The sequence below is a fragment of the Callithrix jacchus genome, chromosome 1, assembly GCF_049354715.1.
Source record: "Callithrix jacchus isolate 240 chromosome 1, calJac240_pri, whole genome shotgun sequence".
NCBI lineage: Eukaryota > Metazoa > Chordata > Mammalia > Primates > Cebidae > Callithrix > Callithrix jacchus.
This window is the reverse complement of record NC_133502.1, coordinates 111,109,983-111,126,062: the sequence shown is the minus strand read 5'-3', so window position 1 is coordinate 111,126,062 and position 16,080 is coordinate 111,109,983. Positions and strand designations below refer to the sequence as shown.

Sequence of the window (16,080 nt, the reverse complement as noted above, 5' to 3'; positions counted from 1 at the left end):
TGGCACAAGATGAGAACAGATTTACACAAAGAAAATGGAGTATACTATATTTCTTAAGCCATAGTCCTTAAATATTTTGTTAAAATTATATTCTTCCCAGACCCAATAATCCCTAGTCCCCAGAAATCAAAGTTCAGAGCATGAGTTTATTTTGGTTTATTAATATATCCCAAACATACAGACTTTTGGTTATTTTTCTTTAGTCTTAACTCCTGAGCATTTTGTCGCTGGTCTTCTCTGCTCCACACCCTCTTCTATTTGCAGGACATCCCTGGGCCAATATTCTGTCACATTAGCTCTAGTTGTCTTCCTTGTCCAACCCCATCCCCAGCTCTAAATTAAGCAAACAGAAGCAAAATTACAACTAAATAATGTTCATTGTCACTCAGGTTATCAAAGAGCCAGATGAACAGATTGTTTTAAGGAGCAAGTCATCATCACGTTTAGATTCAAGTAAATTTGGAAAGCCCTCACCCAGTAAACAAGGGGATGCCAGATTCCATGGGAAAGCTTCATTTTCTGCCTCCCAGCATTCCAGATCTCCTGGCCCTCTGGATCAACCCCTTTTCCGAGAAAGGTCAGTGGCTAGCACCCATCTGTTTGCCAGAAGAGTGTATTATGGCCTGGCAGAGGTAAAGCCGGGTCATTTCATCAGTTTCTTTTCTTAGGAATATTCAGCTGGTGACACCTTGATATGAAAAAATGATTGTTTCTTTAAAAATCTACCCAAAAGTCAGAGTGGAGCCTTTCCTCTTGCCTCTGGAAAGCATATATCAGGATATTTGCTATAAATGGGATAGACATCTAACTTTGACATAGGTAGTATTTAGATACCCATTTTTATTTGTCATAAATTTAAAAACTAACCCTTTTTATTTTACCAGTACTAAAATGTTCACCACAGGAAGTTTGAAAATTACAGAAAAAAAAAAGTGAAAAAAAATTACACAGTCCTTCTGCCCAAAGACCAATATTGTTAACATGTAGGTGTATAATCTTTGTTTAGACTTGATTTCTTTGTTTACATTATTTTCACAAACAATAAAAATGCGTTTGCATATGTCTGGAGAGCAGGTCAGAGAGTAAGAGCAGAAATCTTTTTTTGCTAAACTGCAGTCTCTAGTAGAGTAAGGAACCATTGGTTTGCTTGGGTCTACCTAATTTTAGCCTGAAAGGCCTGCATTCTAGGAAACCCTTGAGTCTTAGGCAAATCAGGACAGTTGGTTACTTCAACTTCAGGGAAGTGGCACTGAAAATAATATTTATAAGATCATTGTTTTGAATGAATGATATGCCAATCTGCTTTTCTCTGCATTATTAGTGACGAGAATAAGAAGCAAACTCTGCCCACCAAAATAACACAATTGCTCACAAAGAGACTCAGAGTAAATATATCCCAGAATCACATTAACCCTGAAATGTTTACAGGAATTATATTAACTTTGAGGTAGACTAAGAAAGTGGCAATCCTTTCTTAGTGTTTTCAGAAATGACAAAATAACTCTATATTCAAATGTTAAATCATAAATTTAAGAAAGTCAGATCAAATATTTTAATAAAATCAATTAATGTATGGTGAGCTTTTGATTAGTTACTTTATTAGAAGAAAAGAATACAACATAGATTTTTAAAAAACTGACTCTGGCACAGAGACAGGTGGTCAGAGACACACTTAAACCCCTTTCTGTGCCTGGCCTCTGGCCCCTCCTGTCTTATGCTTTTGCCACCAGGCTGGAATTCAGCAGATTGTCAAAGTACAGGAGATAATCCTAGATTTAAAGACTTATAGAGGATTGGTTTTAAATGAAGAATGGAAAGAACTTTCAATTGGCAGTGGTCAGGAGACATGCGCTCTAGTGTTCAAGTGTCTCTAAGTGCTGGGTGATTTCACACAGCTACTCAATCTATTTTTTTAATTAATTTTTATTTTTGAGGTGGGGTCTTGCTTTGTCACCCAGGCTGGAGTGCAGTGGCACAATCACAGCTTACTGTAACCTTGACCTCCCCAGCTCAAGCAATCCTTCTGCCTCAGCCTCCTGAGTATCTGGGACTACAGGTACACATCACCATGCCTTGCTAATTTTTTTAGAGATGGAGTCTCACTGTATTGCCCCGGGTCTTCTCAAACTCCTGGACTCAAGCAATTGTCTTGGCCTCCCAAAGTGCTGGGTACAGGCATGAGTCACTGTGCCCAGCTTCAACTTTTTAGACCTCAGTTTCCTCATCTTTAATAAAATGGCTGTGACGGGCTGGGTGCAGTGGTTCATGCCTATAATCCCAGTACTTTGGGAGGCCGAGGTGGGTGGATCACCTGAAATCAGGAGTTCGAGACCAGCCTGACCAAAATGGAGAAACCCCATCTCTACTAAAAATACAGAATTAGGCAGGCATGATGGTGCATGCCTGTAATCCCAGCTACTTGGGAGGCTGAGGTAGGAGAATTGCTTGAACCTGGGAGGCAGAGGTTGCAGTGAGCTGAGATCGCACCTTTGCACTCCAGCCTGGGCAACGAGACCGTCTTAAAATAAAATAAAATAAAATAAAATGGGTATGATGATCAAAGATCCATCTTCTTACAGACATAAAATGCTTCTCAGCTGCCAGAACTGGGGATAGCCATGGTTTCTGTCCCTCTGCCTTGTATATATAACACCTCCGAAACTCCTTAAAGTCAGTACAGCAAGCTTTTCTGAGAGACTGTATTGAGCACACTGTTACTGGTCAACTGTTATGGGCAGTAGACAGCATCACGACACATCTCTGCTTTCCACTGGTCCACACACTAGACAGGAAGGCAGACATACTGCCATGTCACTGAATATCAGATAGATTTGTGGTAGGTACTTAACAGAAGTACAATCCAAATGCAGGGGAAAGACAGAGGGGGAGGAAATTAATTCCATCAGGAGAGAGATCTGAGAAGGGCTCTTTTCTTTTTAAATACATATTAGATGGCTTATGCATTCATTCAGCCAGCCTTTCCTGAGTGTCTTTATGCAGCAGGCCAGCAATTCTCAACTGGCTAAAAGAAGAATTGCCTCATGTTTACTGAGTCAGAATCAACTGGGAATGGAATTGAGTATGTGGGTGGGGAGCACATGAAATCCGTGGTTAAGAGGGAAAGCAGGATTGATACTCAATCTGCTAGGCCTGGAATGGGAACACTAACATTTAAGACGTTTCTTCTGACTCTGAAAACTTGCAACCTAGCAGAAGATATAAAAAATAAATAATAATAGAAAAGCATGCAAAGAGCTTTCTACAAGGCAGAACTTTGTGAATATTGTGGAACAAAAGTTACCAGGGTATAAACAAGAAGGTGGTACTTCCAGAGTGTTTTGTGGAGGAGGTGATGCTTTCTTGTGGCCATGAGGGGATAAGATTGGATTATGATAGGGTTCAGGGAGGTGAGTGAGGGGAGATGGGAGGCAGGGGCACTGTCAGCTTCCAGCAGTGAGATGAGTTTGGGAGAAAGTGGGTGCCAGGGCTCAAAGTTCTGAGGGGGACCTTGTTGGCTGACCTAAGGAGTTTGAGCTTTGCTTGGAAGGAGTGAGGCGCTCTGTGATGTTAGTCATAGGAGTAGGCACAAGTGATTTCAGAAAGATGAGTCTTAGCAGCAGACCAGAGTTTTATTGACCGTCTCTGATGAGGCAGAAAATTCTTTGTGCCCAAAGTCTCTCTAAACTGGTAACTTGGGACTAGTTGGACTATGTGTTTGTAAATAGGCCATGATTATCAGCGACAAAGAATAACACAACCACAGAAAGGCCATCCAGTTTGCCCATGGCTGTCCTGGTTTTAGTACCAAAAGTTTGCACCCTGGGAAACCCCTGAGTCCCAGGTAAACTAAAACAGCTGGTCACTTTAACACCAGAGAAGTGGCCCTGAAGATAATATTTTAAAAACAGTTCTTTTGAATGAGGGATGTGTCCTTCCTATTCTTGCAGAAGAACCCATTGCCCATTGGCTTTAGAGTGATCATAGGGGCAGATTCCTGGGACACTGGGTGTTGCCAGCACTGTGCCTCCACTCATTCACCGCTCTTTCCACCCCAGCACTATCAGGATCGCTTTTTCTGTGCACAGATCACAAGGGTGCATGAGAATACCTGTTGCATTTCTGCAGCTGAACTCAATAAGGGCCAAACTTGTAGGGACGAATTGGGAGACAAATTTTGGAGTGAGAGTCAGCCCAAGGTTTGAATGGAAGAAGTAGAAAAGGCTTTATCAGAGTGAACAATGGTAGTACTAAAGGAGGGAGGAACACTGCCACGCCTGTTCCCTATATCCACCTTCTGAATAGTGTCATGCCCCTTCAGCATATCCTCTCCCTCCACATTGCTCGAGGAGAAGGTAGATCCCATGGAGAAGGCTATAGTAAAGGCACAGCCCTGCTGCCGTCTGTTGAGTCATCATTCTCCAAGATCTTCAAATGTAAAATAAATTGCATGTAACAATCATGGTAACAAATATAGGAGTCACTTTGGTACTGGTTACTCTAAACCTATGAAAAAACATTTACTGTATCCAGCTGCTGGTGGCTGTTTTTAAATTATGGCTTTATTTATAGCTTCAATATATTTCTATTCCTTCCTCTTAAACATTCTTCAAGAAAAGCTGGGCATGGTGGCTTACTCCTGTAATCTCTGCACTTTGGGAAGTGAGGTGGGCAGATCACTTGAGATCAGGAATTCAAGACCAGCCTGGCAAACATGGCAAAACCCATCTCTACTAAAAATACAAAAATTAACTGGACATGGTGGCGCATGCCTGTAGTCCCAGCTACTCGGGAGGCTGAGGTGGGAGAATTGCTTGAGCCCGGGAGGCGGAGGTTGCAGTCAGCCGAGACTGTGCCACTGCATTCCAGCCTGGGCAACAGAATGAGACTCTGGCTCAAAAAAAAAATTCTTAGAGAAGTGTAGAAATAATGTATGTAGTTTTAAACATGGGCAGTGCTTTAGGTGGTGCTTCTATTTGCTATGAGTTTTCTTGGTTTGGCATTGGATTTGTGTAGATTCATTCATGCTCTTGGTCTTATCTCCCTGGAAACCAGTGGGACATGCTTGTTGCAGAGAGAGCTGGAATGGAGGCCCGGATGTGGGGCGGAACCAGCCAAACAGAGGGGCAGCTGCACAGTGCGGTCATTCGTATGGTAGCCATAGTAACAACTAAATTTCCAGATGTTCCTGTCATTTCCAGTGTTTACTGTACATTAATTAAAGATTATCTTTTTTCCTTTCCTTTTTTTTTTTTGAGATAGAGTCTCACTGTGTCACCCAGGCTGGAGTATACTGGTGCCATCTCGACTCACTGCAACCTCCGCCTCCTGGGTTCAAGCAATTCTCATGCCTCAGCCTCCAAAGTGTCTGGGACTACAGATGTACCACCACCACAATGACTAATTTTTTGTATTTTTATTAGAAATGGGTTTTCACTGTGTTGACCAGGCTGGTATGGAACTCCTGGCCTCAAGTGATCCACCTGCCTCAGCTTCCCAAAGTGCTGGGATTATAGGTGTGAGCCATTGCACCTGACCACAAGTGGCTATAATTCTTTGAGTGTTTTTAGAAAACAGTATCTGTGCCTTTCATTATTAAATTGCTATGTACACTTTTAGCTTAGTTATACCTCAGACTTTAGGATTTGGTAACAATCCCTCTCCTGAATACAAATGAATGGATGAATGAATGAATGAATGAATGAGAGAATGAATTCAGTCACCCAAGAAATATTTGTTAAATACTTACTGTGGTGTTCAGTTCCTCTTCTGTCCTGGGATGAGTTATTAAGCAAAGATTTTCAGTCCCGATTTCACTCTAGGAGTAAAGACTGCCACTAACCGAATAATGACAAAATGTCCACCGGTGCAAGTGGTGTTAATGAGGTATAAATAAATGAAACCACAAGTGCGTATAACAGGAAAGCTGACCTACTCTGCAGGAGAGGGCTCAGGAGGGATTTGCTGAGAACTCAACAATTGAACTGAGCTCTGAAGGGTGGGTAGGAGTTAATAAGAGTAGTGAGAGGGGTTGGAAAGTAGGAGAGGGGTTGGAAAGCAGAAGAGGGAACAAATAGCTGTGCCAAATGCATATGGAAGGTAGAAAATGTTCTGTGTTTGGGGAACTGAAAGAGACTATCAAACCTATGGTTCAGTTTGGAGTTTGGGTGGCCTAAAGAAAATGAGATATAAGATAAAATCCTGGTGGTAGGGTTTTATCCTACCAGGATTGGGAGCTGGGCATAGTGGCTCACACCTGTAATCCCAGCACTTTGGGAAGTTGAGGCAGGAGGATCACTTGAGTGCAGGAGTTTGAGACAAGCCTGGACACCACAGGGAGACCCTGTCTCTACAAAATATTTAAAAATTACCTCCTCCTGGTGGAGCATACCTGTAGTCCCAGTTATTTGGGAGGTTGCGATAGGAGGATCCCTTGGCCCAGGAGTTTGAGATCATCCTGGGCAACATAGCAAGACCCTATCTCTTAAAGAAAAAAAAAATAGCCAGGCATGGTGACATGTACCTAGTTGGTCTTCTGTATGTGAGAGGCTGGAGTTGGAGGATTGCTTGAATTCAAGAGTTCAAGGCTATAGTGAGCTATGATCATGCCACTGTACTTCAGCCTGAGTGACAGAGCAAGACCCTGTCCCTAAAACAACAGCAACGGGGATTAAGTTGTATATTAAACATTTTTGGATTAAAATTTTAAATGCAAAAGTGGGGTTTGTTCATGAGAGAAATATCTGAAAAACACAGAAAAGTATAAAGAAGAAAAGAATCACTCAGCCACACATAGAAACACAAAAAATTCTTAGTATCTGAGCAGTTTTTATTCCCCAGTGTTTTCCCTATGGGTAGGTTTAAGAAAGATGTTGAAATCACACTACGTTTACCATTTTGGATGCCGCTGTTTTTTGTGATGATTAAGTTTTAAATATCAATCCATATTGTCATATGCTTTAAGTGTCTTTTTTGGTAGATGGTTACTACTCCACCCTATTCCATCTGTTGTGCAGGTTCCATCCTGGTTCTCAGTCCACATGGAAGAATATCCATGAGAGGGTATGCCATCTTCTGACAGCCTACAGAGCTCAGCAGCACAAAAACAAGGTTAGACTTTCTTATAAAACTAGATATTTTCTCACTAAATAATATGGGAACAGGGACTTACAGTCTGGTCGGGGAGACAGACATTAATCAAATAACCACAAAAGTAAGTGGAAAATTGTGAGGCTTACTGAGGAGATTACCTGTTGTCTTGAGAGTGAATGGTAGCAGATATTTGACTTGGTTGGTAGTCAGATCTGGCTCCCTGAGGATGAGACAGTGGGGCTTGGATCCGACGGAAAAGTAGTAGCTAATTTGATTCACAGCAGTCATCAAGCAGAGGTCCTTTCAAAAGACCAATAGAAGACAGGCCCACAGAGCATTCTCTTCCTCTGCACACATGACTCCCAATCCAGGGAAGAATACAGTTGGATGTGTGAGCTCTGTAAGGCCACAACCTGAAAGAAACTTGTTCTAAATTTAATAAGGTGGTTTTGGCTGTATGACTTTTATGGAGGTGTGGGGAGTGCTTCTGATTCATTGGTAGATATTCCCAGTCCTCTGTCACTGCTTCAGATACACAGCTAAGTGGCCTTTCACCAGTTCAAAAGAATTCAAATAAAGGGTAACAGTGCCCCCAGTGGCTGAATTTAACGATGCCATGTAGTTGAAGGAGTCTTCTTGACTTATTAAATACTGGCATATGCTAGATTTGCAGGATGACACTTAAATGTTGTTTACCCTAACCATGGGGGTAGCGAATTATTTTACTTCTTTTTTTTGCAAAGTCATTGGCCTTGCTTTAATTCCCAACCTTTTCAAGTAAGGAATCTCTTTAAAATGTAAACAAAGGCCTGGTTTGGGGCTCAAACATGTAATCCCAGTACTTTGGGAGGCTGAGGAAGGAGGATCCCTTGAAGCCAGGAGATTTGAGACCAGCCTGGCAACATAATGAGACCTCATTTCTACAAAAAAAAGAAAGACTCCACATACACACGTATATAGTGAATTGCATATACAGCATAAATGGGATGCACAGACCTCTTACATGTAAAACTATACATCTGGGTATCATCCATCTATGTTACATTATTGATAATATAATTGCTGGATTTGTTTTTGTTGTAGGAAGATTCTACGTCTGAAGTAAATTGTATCATCGAAAGACCAAGCTGCCCTCTGAAGCAATACCCACTGAGATATTTTTAAGCTACTGTCTTATATAAGTAAGCAGCTTAAGTGCTTTTCCTTATATGGATTTGCTAAAAGACTTTCAGTTTCATCCTTTCACTGTGAAATAACTAGAAAGTGTGGAGGATGGGAGACTTGGAAGAGACCTAAGAACCACGTTCTCTCCTCACTCTGTATAATAATGGCAGTGCATGTGTCTTCCAGCTCTCTTGACTCCTCTTGTAATCATTTCCCCGGCCCCAACATCACCCTTTATCTAATGGGCCTCTGGCCTTCTTTCAGCTCTTTGAACACGAGCTCTTTCCTGCTGTGGGGTCTTTGCACATGTTGTTTTCTACATCTGAACTATATCGTCCTGACTCTGCCTGGATAACTTCTATTTGTCCTTCTAGTCTCATGACTTTCTATGACACAACACTCCTTCTCCCTCCGATGTGTACCCTTTAGCACCCTGCATTTTTCCTTCATAAATTATGACACAATTTATTATTATATTTGATCTGGGCTGCTTGTTTAAAATCCATCTCTTCTACCAGAATGAAACCTTTATGAGATGAGGGATCTGTGCCTGTTGCTCACTGCTTTATACCCAGCATTTAGTACCATACAATGGAATCACATTTAATTTTTCAAACACATGTACTAGGTGTGTGTACTGAACAAGAACCTGCCTTCCCACCTCCACCTTGCTGCTGTCCCTGTATCATCTGACCCTTCACGATGGTTGTTGCTCAGTAGAGAGCTTTTATAAATGTATGTTGAATGAGGTAACAAGGCAACTCTAGAATTCAGATTGGTGGCAGGTAGTTAGTCACATTTTGGGACATCATCGTTTCTCATATGTTCTTTTGTTTTCCATTTCTAACCCAGGCCCAGAATAATAATTGCCCTTCCTTATAACATGCGGCCTGAGTGCTGAGACTTGTCCACATACTTCACATATATTAAACAAGTTCATATCTAATTCTCAGGACAATCTGTTGAGTTAGGTACTATCATTAGTTTCATCTTACAGATAGGGAAACTGAGACATAGGTTAGGTCCCTTGCTCAAGGTGACATGGCTAATGAATGGTGGAGCTGAAAATATGGACGTGGGTAGTGTGGCTTCAGAGAACAGTCTCTTAACCACCACATTCTATCGCATTTCCAAAGCTAGAGTATAATCATACATGGAAATCCATGGGGAGAAAGAGCAGGTGTGTGAAAGAGGGCCCTTTGGAACCCAAGCAGAGTTTGTGGGCATTACCTTAAGAAGCCTCCCACTAGGATCCTATAGCTTTGTACTGTGTAGTCCTCATTCAGCAGGATCAGAATAATTATGCATCTTTCTAAACAGTAAAGGAGTGTGGGATGACCTGCTAAGTTTTCATTGTAGTCTGGCTCCTGAAAGTCTGGTTTGAGGGTCACCCGTGCTTTATAGCACAAGTTGGCTTACCCTAGGAGTGGCCAGGGCTCCTCACCTTTAGCACAGAAGAAGGTGTATGTAGGACAGCTAAGTAATTGCCCATTCTGCAGGCTTCTACCTTAGAACATTCTGCTTGCTAGATTAAAGGATGGATTCTGGGCCATTTACTCTCTGGTTACCAAAATAGCCATCTAGGCAATTACTTAGGTAGTTACAGGAACATAGCCCACATGATTACTAAATGCCAAATTATGTTGAATTTCAACATGCGTAATATCAAGTTACATAGAGCCCTGAACCAGCTGATATATGTACTCTGATGTTGGGGGATAGAGAGTAGGTAAGAAAAGAAAAAAAAATCACATCAATTCTATCTTGGAAAACAGGTTTCCTGCGTAACAGGAATTCCCACCCAGTGGTTTGGAACACGCTTAGAATACCTTCTCTGGAAGCTCTCCCCTGACCCCACTCCTTGAGTCATGGATTCCTGGTGAGGCTGGGATCCTGGAGGGTCATTTTAGTGAAGGTTTAGTGATTATGAAAAAGACTCTGGCTAATCTTAAACAAACAGGGCATGTATTTGAAAGATGCTGAGTATCCATCTCAGTGAGTGCGGGAAAGATCGAAACAAGCAGGATGAAAAAGCTAAAACAGGACAGCCAGAGCCACTCCTACGGGTTGGGAAGACAGATCCCAGGCAGGAGGCATCTGACACACACAACACAGTGGCTCCCACTGTGTGTCCCAGTCCTGGCTTTTCTTGAGGACTCTCTTGTAATGGCAGCACCAATTCCTGTCCCTCCCCTTCTCCGTATCACCTGTTTCACTGCCAGCCAGCTTTCCCTCTCCTGTCTCCCCAGCGATCTTGAGATTCCAGGGAGATGAAAAAGTAGATTCTTACCACAAAAAGGTCAGGAATTCTTGAGCCAAAAACAATGAATCCAATTGTCTGACTAGGTAGAGGGAGGGAATGAGTGGAAGAAATGGGTTGAAGGGGTCGGAATACATCTATTTCTGGATCTTTTGGGACTTGGTACTTTTGGTATAAACAGAGTATCCCTTGTATATTTAGAAATGGTGAATTTTACCACACAAGAAACAAATACCCCTCAAAAAAACCTAAACAAAACCTCCCACAAAGAAACCCCTCAGATTATCCCTAATTCTCTTGGAAGGCATGATTGCCATGACATTGTGGCCTTGCCAAGTGTGTGACCTGGTGTTCGTTGACTGAGATTCTGCTTCCAAGGAGGGCTGACAAGGTCGCTGCTGTGACACCTCCGGTCCCTCAGGCAGAGTCAGGCTCTCTGCCTCTGTGAGGTGGCGGAGATGGCTGAGCTGCATCCACCCTGGCCTGCTGACTTCTTCCTCCCTGTGCTTCAGCAGCTCCCTGTGATTCCAGGTTCCACTATGTGCCTGGCCTTCAGCAGGAGCCAGTCCCTTTGCAATGCTCCCAACTGGAGTGTCAGCAAAGAATTCAGACCTAGATTTCCTCAGATGCAGACAAGAATTGTAGTTCTAAACCTTTGATAAATTAAAGAACAGCAAAAAGGAAATAGCCAAAACATTTTTTAAAAAGGGAAAATTAATTGACGTGCTGGTTTCTGACCATGTTATTGCTCGTTAGGACTCCAGTTCCTAAGACAGTGGCTGGTACTGGTTCTAACCTCGCCTGTCTCCATTGGGCAGGGGTTATTTTACTTTCCCTCATGGGGTTCCATTACAACCAGCCTGCAGATTTCAGCTCCACTATTTGGCACTCACCCTCTCTGATTTGGTCACCAGCTTCTGAGGAATTGGTCATTTGGTAGCTTGTGGGCATGGATGCACAGATGTACCTCCCTTTATCCCAGTACTTCCTGGTCTTGTCAGGGTCCAACAGACCACACAGGGAGTGACCATGCACCCAAATCATAAGGCAAATTCCTGGATCAGCTGTCCTCAGTGGGTGTTAGAATCATCTGGGGAGCTTTGAAAAATACCAATGCCCAAAACCCACTTCAGACGAGCTTAATTGGAATCTCTGCAGGTAGGGCCTGGCATTGTTTTTTTTTTTTTTTTTTTTTTGAGACAGAGTCTCGCTCTGTTGCCCAGGCTGGAGTGCAGTGGTGTGATCTTGGCTCACTGCAGTCTCTCTCTCCTGGGTTCAAGTGATTCTCCTGCTTCCGCCTCCTGAGTAGCTGGGACTACACGTGTGTGCCACCATGCCCGGCTAATTTTGTACTTTTAGTAGAGATGGGGTTTCACCATATTGGTCAGGCTGGTCTCCAACTCCTGACCTGGTGATCTACCTGGCTCGGTCTCCCAAAGTGCTGGGATTACAGGTGTGAGCCACCATGCCCAGCCACATTGGTATATTTATAAAAGTTCTTCAGGGGAATTTTTTTTTTCAGTTTTCCAGGCTGTAGTGCAGTAGCGTGATCTCAGCTCACTGCCACTTCTGCCTCCCAGGTTCAAGCAGTTGTCGTGCCTCATCCTCCTGAGGAGCAGGGATTACAGGTGTGCACCACCACACCAAAGTAATTTTTATATTTTTTGTAGAAATGGGGTTTCATCATGTTTCCTGGGCTGGTCTCAAACTCCTGGCCTCAAGTGATTTACCTGCCTTGGCCTCCCAAAGTGCTAGGATTATAGGCATGAGCCACCACATCAGCCTCTTCAGGGAATTCTGATGTACATTTAGGATTAAGAATCTCTGCAGTCAGATGTGAGTTTCTTAAGGATGGGGAATTTGGAAGCTTCCCATCCCCAATCCCATAGTGACTCCCATTTATGCTCAAATATAATTATTCTGGCTGGACGTGGTGGCTCTCTCCTGTAATCCCAGCACTTTGGGATGCCAAGGTAGGAGGATTGATTGAGCTCAGGAGTTCAAGACCAGCCTGGGCAACAGAGCAGCACTCTGTCTCTAAAAAATAAATAAAAAAGAAAGAGGCCAAGTGTGGTGGCTCATGCCTGTAGTCCTAGCACTTTGGGAGGCCAAGACAAGTGGATCACTTGAGATCAGCAGTTAGAAACCAGCCTGACCAACATGGTAAAACCCTATGTCTACCAAAAAAAAAAAAAAAAAAAAAAAAAAAAAATTAGCTGGGCGTGGTGGCCAGTGCCTGTAATCCCAGCTACTTGGGAGGCTGAAGCAGGACAATTGCTTGAAACTGGGAGGTAGAGGTTGTAGTGAGCCAGGATCACACCATTGCACTCCAGGTTGGGTGATAGAGCAAGACTCCATCTCAAAAGAAAAAAAAAAAAGAAAAGAAAGAAAAATAAAGAAGAAAGGAAAGAGGGAAGGAAGAAAATTTGTTCAGTAGAATATAGTTGATTAGAACATGTTTAACGGCTCAACTGAATAACACCTATTTTGGCACATTTACTATTGTAGCAAGGACTCTGCTAACTCGTCACAGTAATAATAGAAGGTAGATACTCTGTCGTCATCCTGATATTTTACAAAGATGTCAAGTAACTTGCCTAAGGTCACAGAGATGCTCACTGGGTAAACCTGTTGTAGGAATCCAGGGAAAAAAGGCTCAGAGACCAAGTGATCCCAAGGCATAGCAACATGCCAAGACTGGGGTAGTATGAAATCATCTTTTTCTCCTTACTTGTATTGGATTGTTCACCTTTTTCTCAATACCACATGTAGAATGTGATGTTTCAGATTTTGCATGGGAAGTGAATGAAAGCCGAATGAGGATCATGAAGAGCTCATTCATCGAGACAATTGAAGCATCCTTAGAGAAATGAACAATTTTTGTTGTCTGTGTTGAGTCACTGGTGGCTAATCCCCTTTAAACCAAACCCTGTACTCAAGTCTTTGTGCCCAGGTAAGAATTGTTGATTAAAGTGTTTGCTGTCTGGGGGCTCACATTTTCTTGTCAAGCTGGAAAATTTGTGTTTTTGTATGTTTGTTTTGAACATGAAATAGAAAGCACCATAGTTGGGTGACAGGTGCTTTTCCATTTGGAAAGGACTTCTTAGAATTCTAACGAAAATGTCAAGATGCCTTTTAAGGTATTCTTCATTTTTAACAGTGAATGTGTTCTTGAAAACTTCTTTTCTTCTATTTTCCTCCTTCTGATCCCTTCTTCCTCCCCTATCTTTCTTTCTCTCTCTCTCAAATTAGTTATATATGAGCTAGAGGAAGGCTATTCAGAGGAATAGCCTGATAAATCCTCCAGGAAAACTGTCAACTTGACCTTCTCTTTTTGGTAAATCTGTTTTTGTTGTTGTTTGTTTATTTCTTAGTGTTAGGCTTGATTTAGATGAAGTCCGCTAAAAACCTAGACAAGAGAGCACTGCCTCTAGAGAATTCAGATCTTGTTTTAAATGTTGAATTTCTATAGTAAATTGCAAGAGGAGGCTAGTTCCTTTGGAGTGTAGTTTAAACTACTCCTTCTGTTTCCTACTCCTTTGTTCCAGCAATTCTTTGTAAATTTAGATGAGGAACAAAAGCTTCCTCAAATATTTCTCCAAAAGAATTACATTAAGTGAATAGGTTCTACAGATAGGACTACCAATGTCATGTTTTAAAGTTGGTTAGGAAGGTGCATTTATAAATTGCTTATGCAGTTTGAGGGAGCAGGAAGAGGACGCGGATGGGATAAAGACAGACTAGAGGTACATTTGTCTTCGTTGATACAGACCCAGAGAAGAGGAGCCTGAAAGTGGAAACTCATGTCCCTCCTTCGCAGTATAACCATAGCGTTTTCCTCTACCAGCCCTGCTATAGTGTGAATGTTTGTATCCCCTCAAAATTTGTATCTTGAAGTCCTAACCTCTGAGGAAATGGGCCTTTTGGGAGGTGAGGTTGTGAGGGTGGACCCCTCATAAATGAGAATAGTGCTCTATAAATAGGCTCAAGGGAGCTCGTTTGCTCCTTCCACTGGTGAAGAGACAGTAAGAAGGCTCCATCTTTGAACCAGGAAGAGGGCCTTCACCAGATTCTGAATCTGCTGACGTTTTGATCTTGGACTTCCCGGCTTCCAGAACTGTAATAAATAAATTCCTGTTGTTTATGAGCTACCCGTTTTATGATATTTTGCTATAGAGCCTGAGTAGTAAGATAATACCTTAAAACTTGTTCCATTTTTAGAAGATTCAGTGAGAGCCAAGTTTTTTTTTTTCCTCATTGTGATAATAGTGATTAGTTCATTAGGTAAATTAAGAAAATGAAATTAAAAACTAAAACAGAAAAGGGACTCCAGAAACAAAACAACGAAACAAAATTCATTTATCTTCTTAGAATTTCAGCCAAATAAAGGTATATCCAAGTTGAACATCCCAATCTAAAAATCTCAACTCTGAAATGCTCCAAAATCCAAAGTCTTTGAGTGCCAATATGACACCATAAGTGACTGCATCTGTGGAAGTGCATTCCACATCTGACTGCATGTGGCAGGTTGCAGTCAAATGCATTTGGAACTTTGTTTCATGCTCAAAATTATTTAAAATGTTGTGTAAAGTTACCTTCAGGCTTATGTGTATAAGGTATATATAAAACATAAATGAATTTCATGTTTAGACTTAGGTCCTATCCCCTATCCTGAAGGTATTTCATTGCATTTATGTAAAAATTCCAAAATACAAAAACAGAAACCCAAGTTTGAAACACTTTTGGTCAGACCCAACCATTGAAGATAAGGGAGATTCAACCTGTATTACAACCAGCATTCCACCTTGGCAAGGCCGTCAGCAAGCTTAAATTAAATGTGCTAATATGTTCTCGGTCTCTCTGAAACTATAGTTGTCAATTTATAATTTTGATGTCACCTCTAAATAGTCATCAAAAATAAGAAAACATTTTGTTACATTAAGATTATTCCCTAAGTCTCAGGAGAGGACTACTTACGTAAGAAGCTGAAGGAAAGCAGCCCTAATTAACTGGTATACCATTTCAGTTATTATTAAAATATACACCATGACATTCAATGTTCAGTGTTTTTTTGAAATGGTTTGAGAATAACTCTTTAATTTAATAAGATCTTAAATGCCCATTCCTAAAGTCATTTTTATTTTTCACACTAAATTGTGCTTTTTTCTCTCTACTTTCAAGTCTATTAACTCTATTCCTTAACTTATTTTTGTTTTAACTTTTTGTTTTTCAAGGAATTATTTCAATTTTGAGGAATCATGCTGGGGCAAGGGTTTCAGTTGAGGTATTCTGCTTTTGGAGCATGAATAATTTTGTGATGTTTTGGGGTTTGGATTACTTTGGGAAGATCTGCGTCATTAAACATCATAAATAGGATTCCCGTCTGTCTTGCTTCAGTTTATAATTCCTTTCTTGACTTTTATGGTTGCAAATCTGTCAAAGCCTGGAGCATATTTCATGAGCATGTTTCATGGGGTCTTGGTTTGCAGAGGCTCCTAAGAAAATCTCTTTTGTGGAACCTGGGCCCTCCAAACAAAAGCTGCTGCACAATGAGGCCATTTCTCTAT

General features: G+C 41.6%; 1 protein-coding gene across 8 annotated transcripts in view; it reads left to right on the top strand.

The window, feature by feature from the left end:
* SPATA6L (spermatogenesis associated 6 like) overlaps positions 1 to 13,497 on the top strand; it is a 71,113-nt gene extending 57,616 nt beyond the window's left edge. For 6 of the 8 annotated variants that reach the window (XM_054255879.2, XM_054255870.2, XM_035305039.3 and 3 more), the window contains 3 exons: positions 390 to 577; positions 7,014 to 7,107; positions 8,173 to 8,794. In XM_054255879.2, coding sequence (XP_054111854.1) covers positions 390 to 577; positions 7,014 to 7,107; positions 8,173 to 8,253 — 363 coding nt within the window. In that variant the 3' untranslated portion in view covers positions 8,254 to 8,794. Of the gene's footprint in view, positions 1 to 389; positions 578 to 7,013; positions 7,108 to 8,172; positions 8,795 to 13,285 lie in introns of those variants that run through there. The other 2 variants (XM_078368427.1, XM_078368426.1) reach the window with 2 other exon arrangements.
* Positions 13,498 to 16,080: the final 2,583 nt, after the last annotated feature.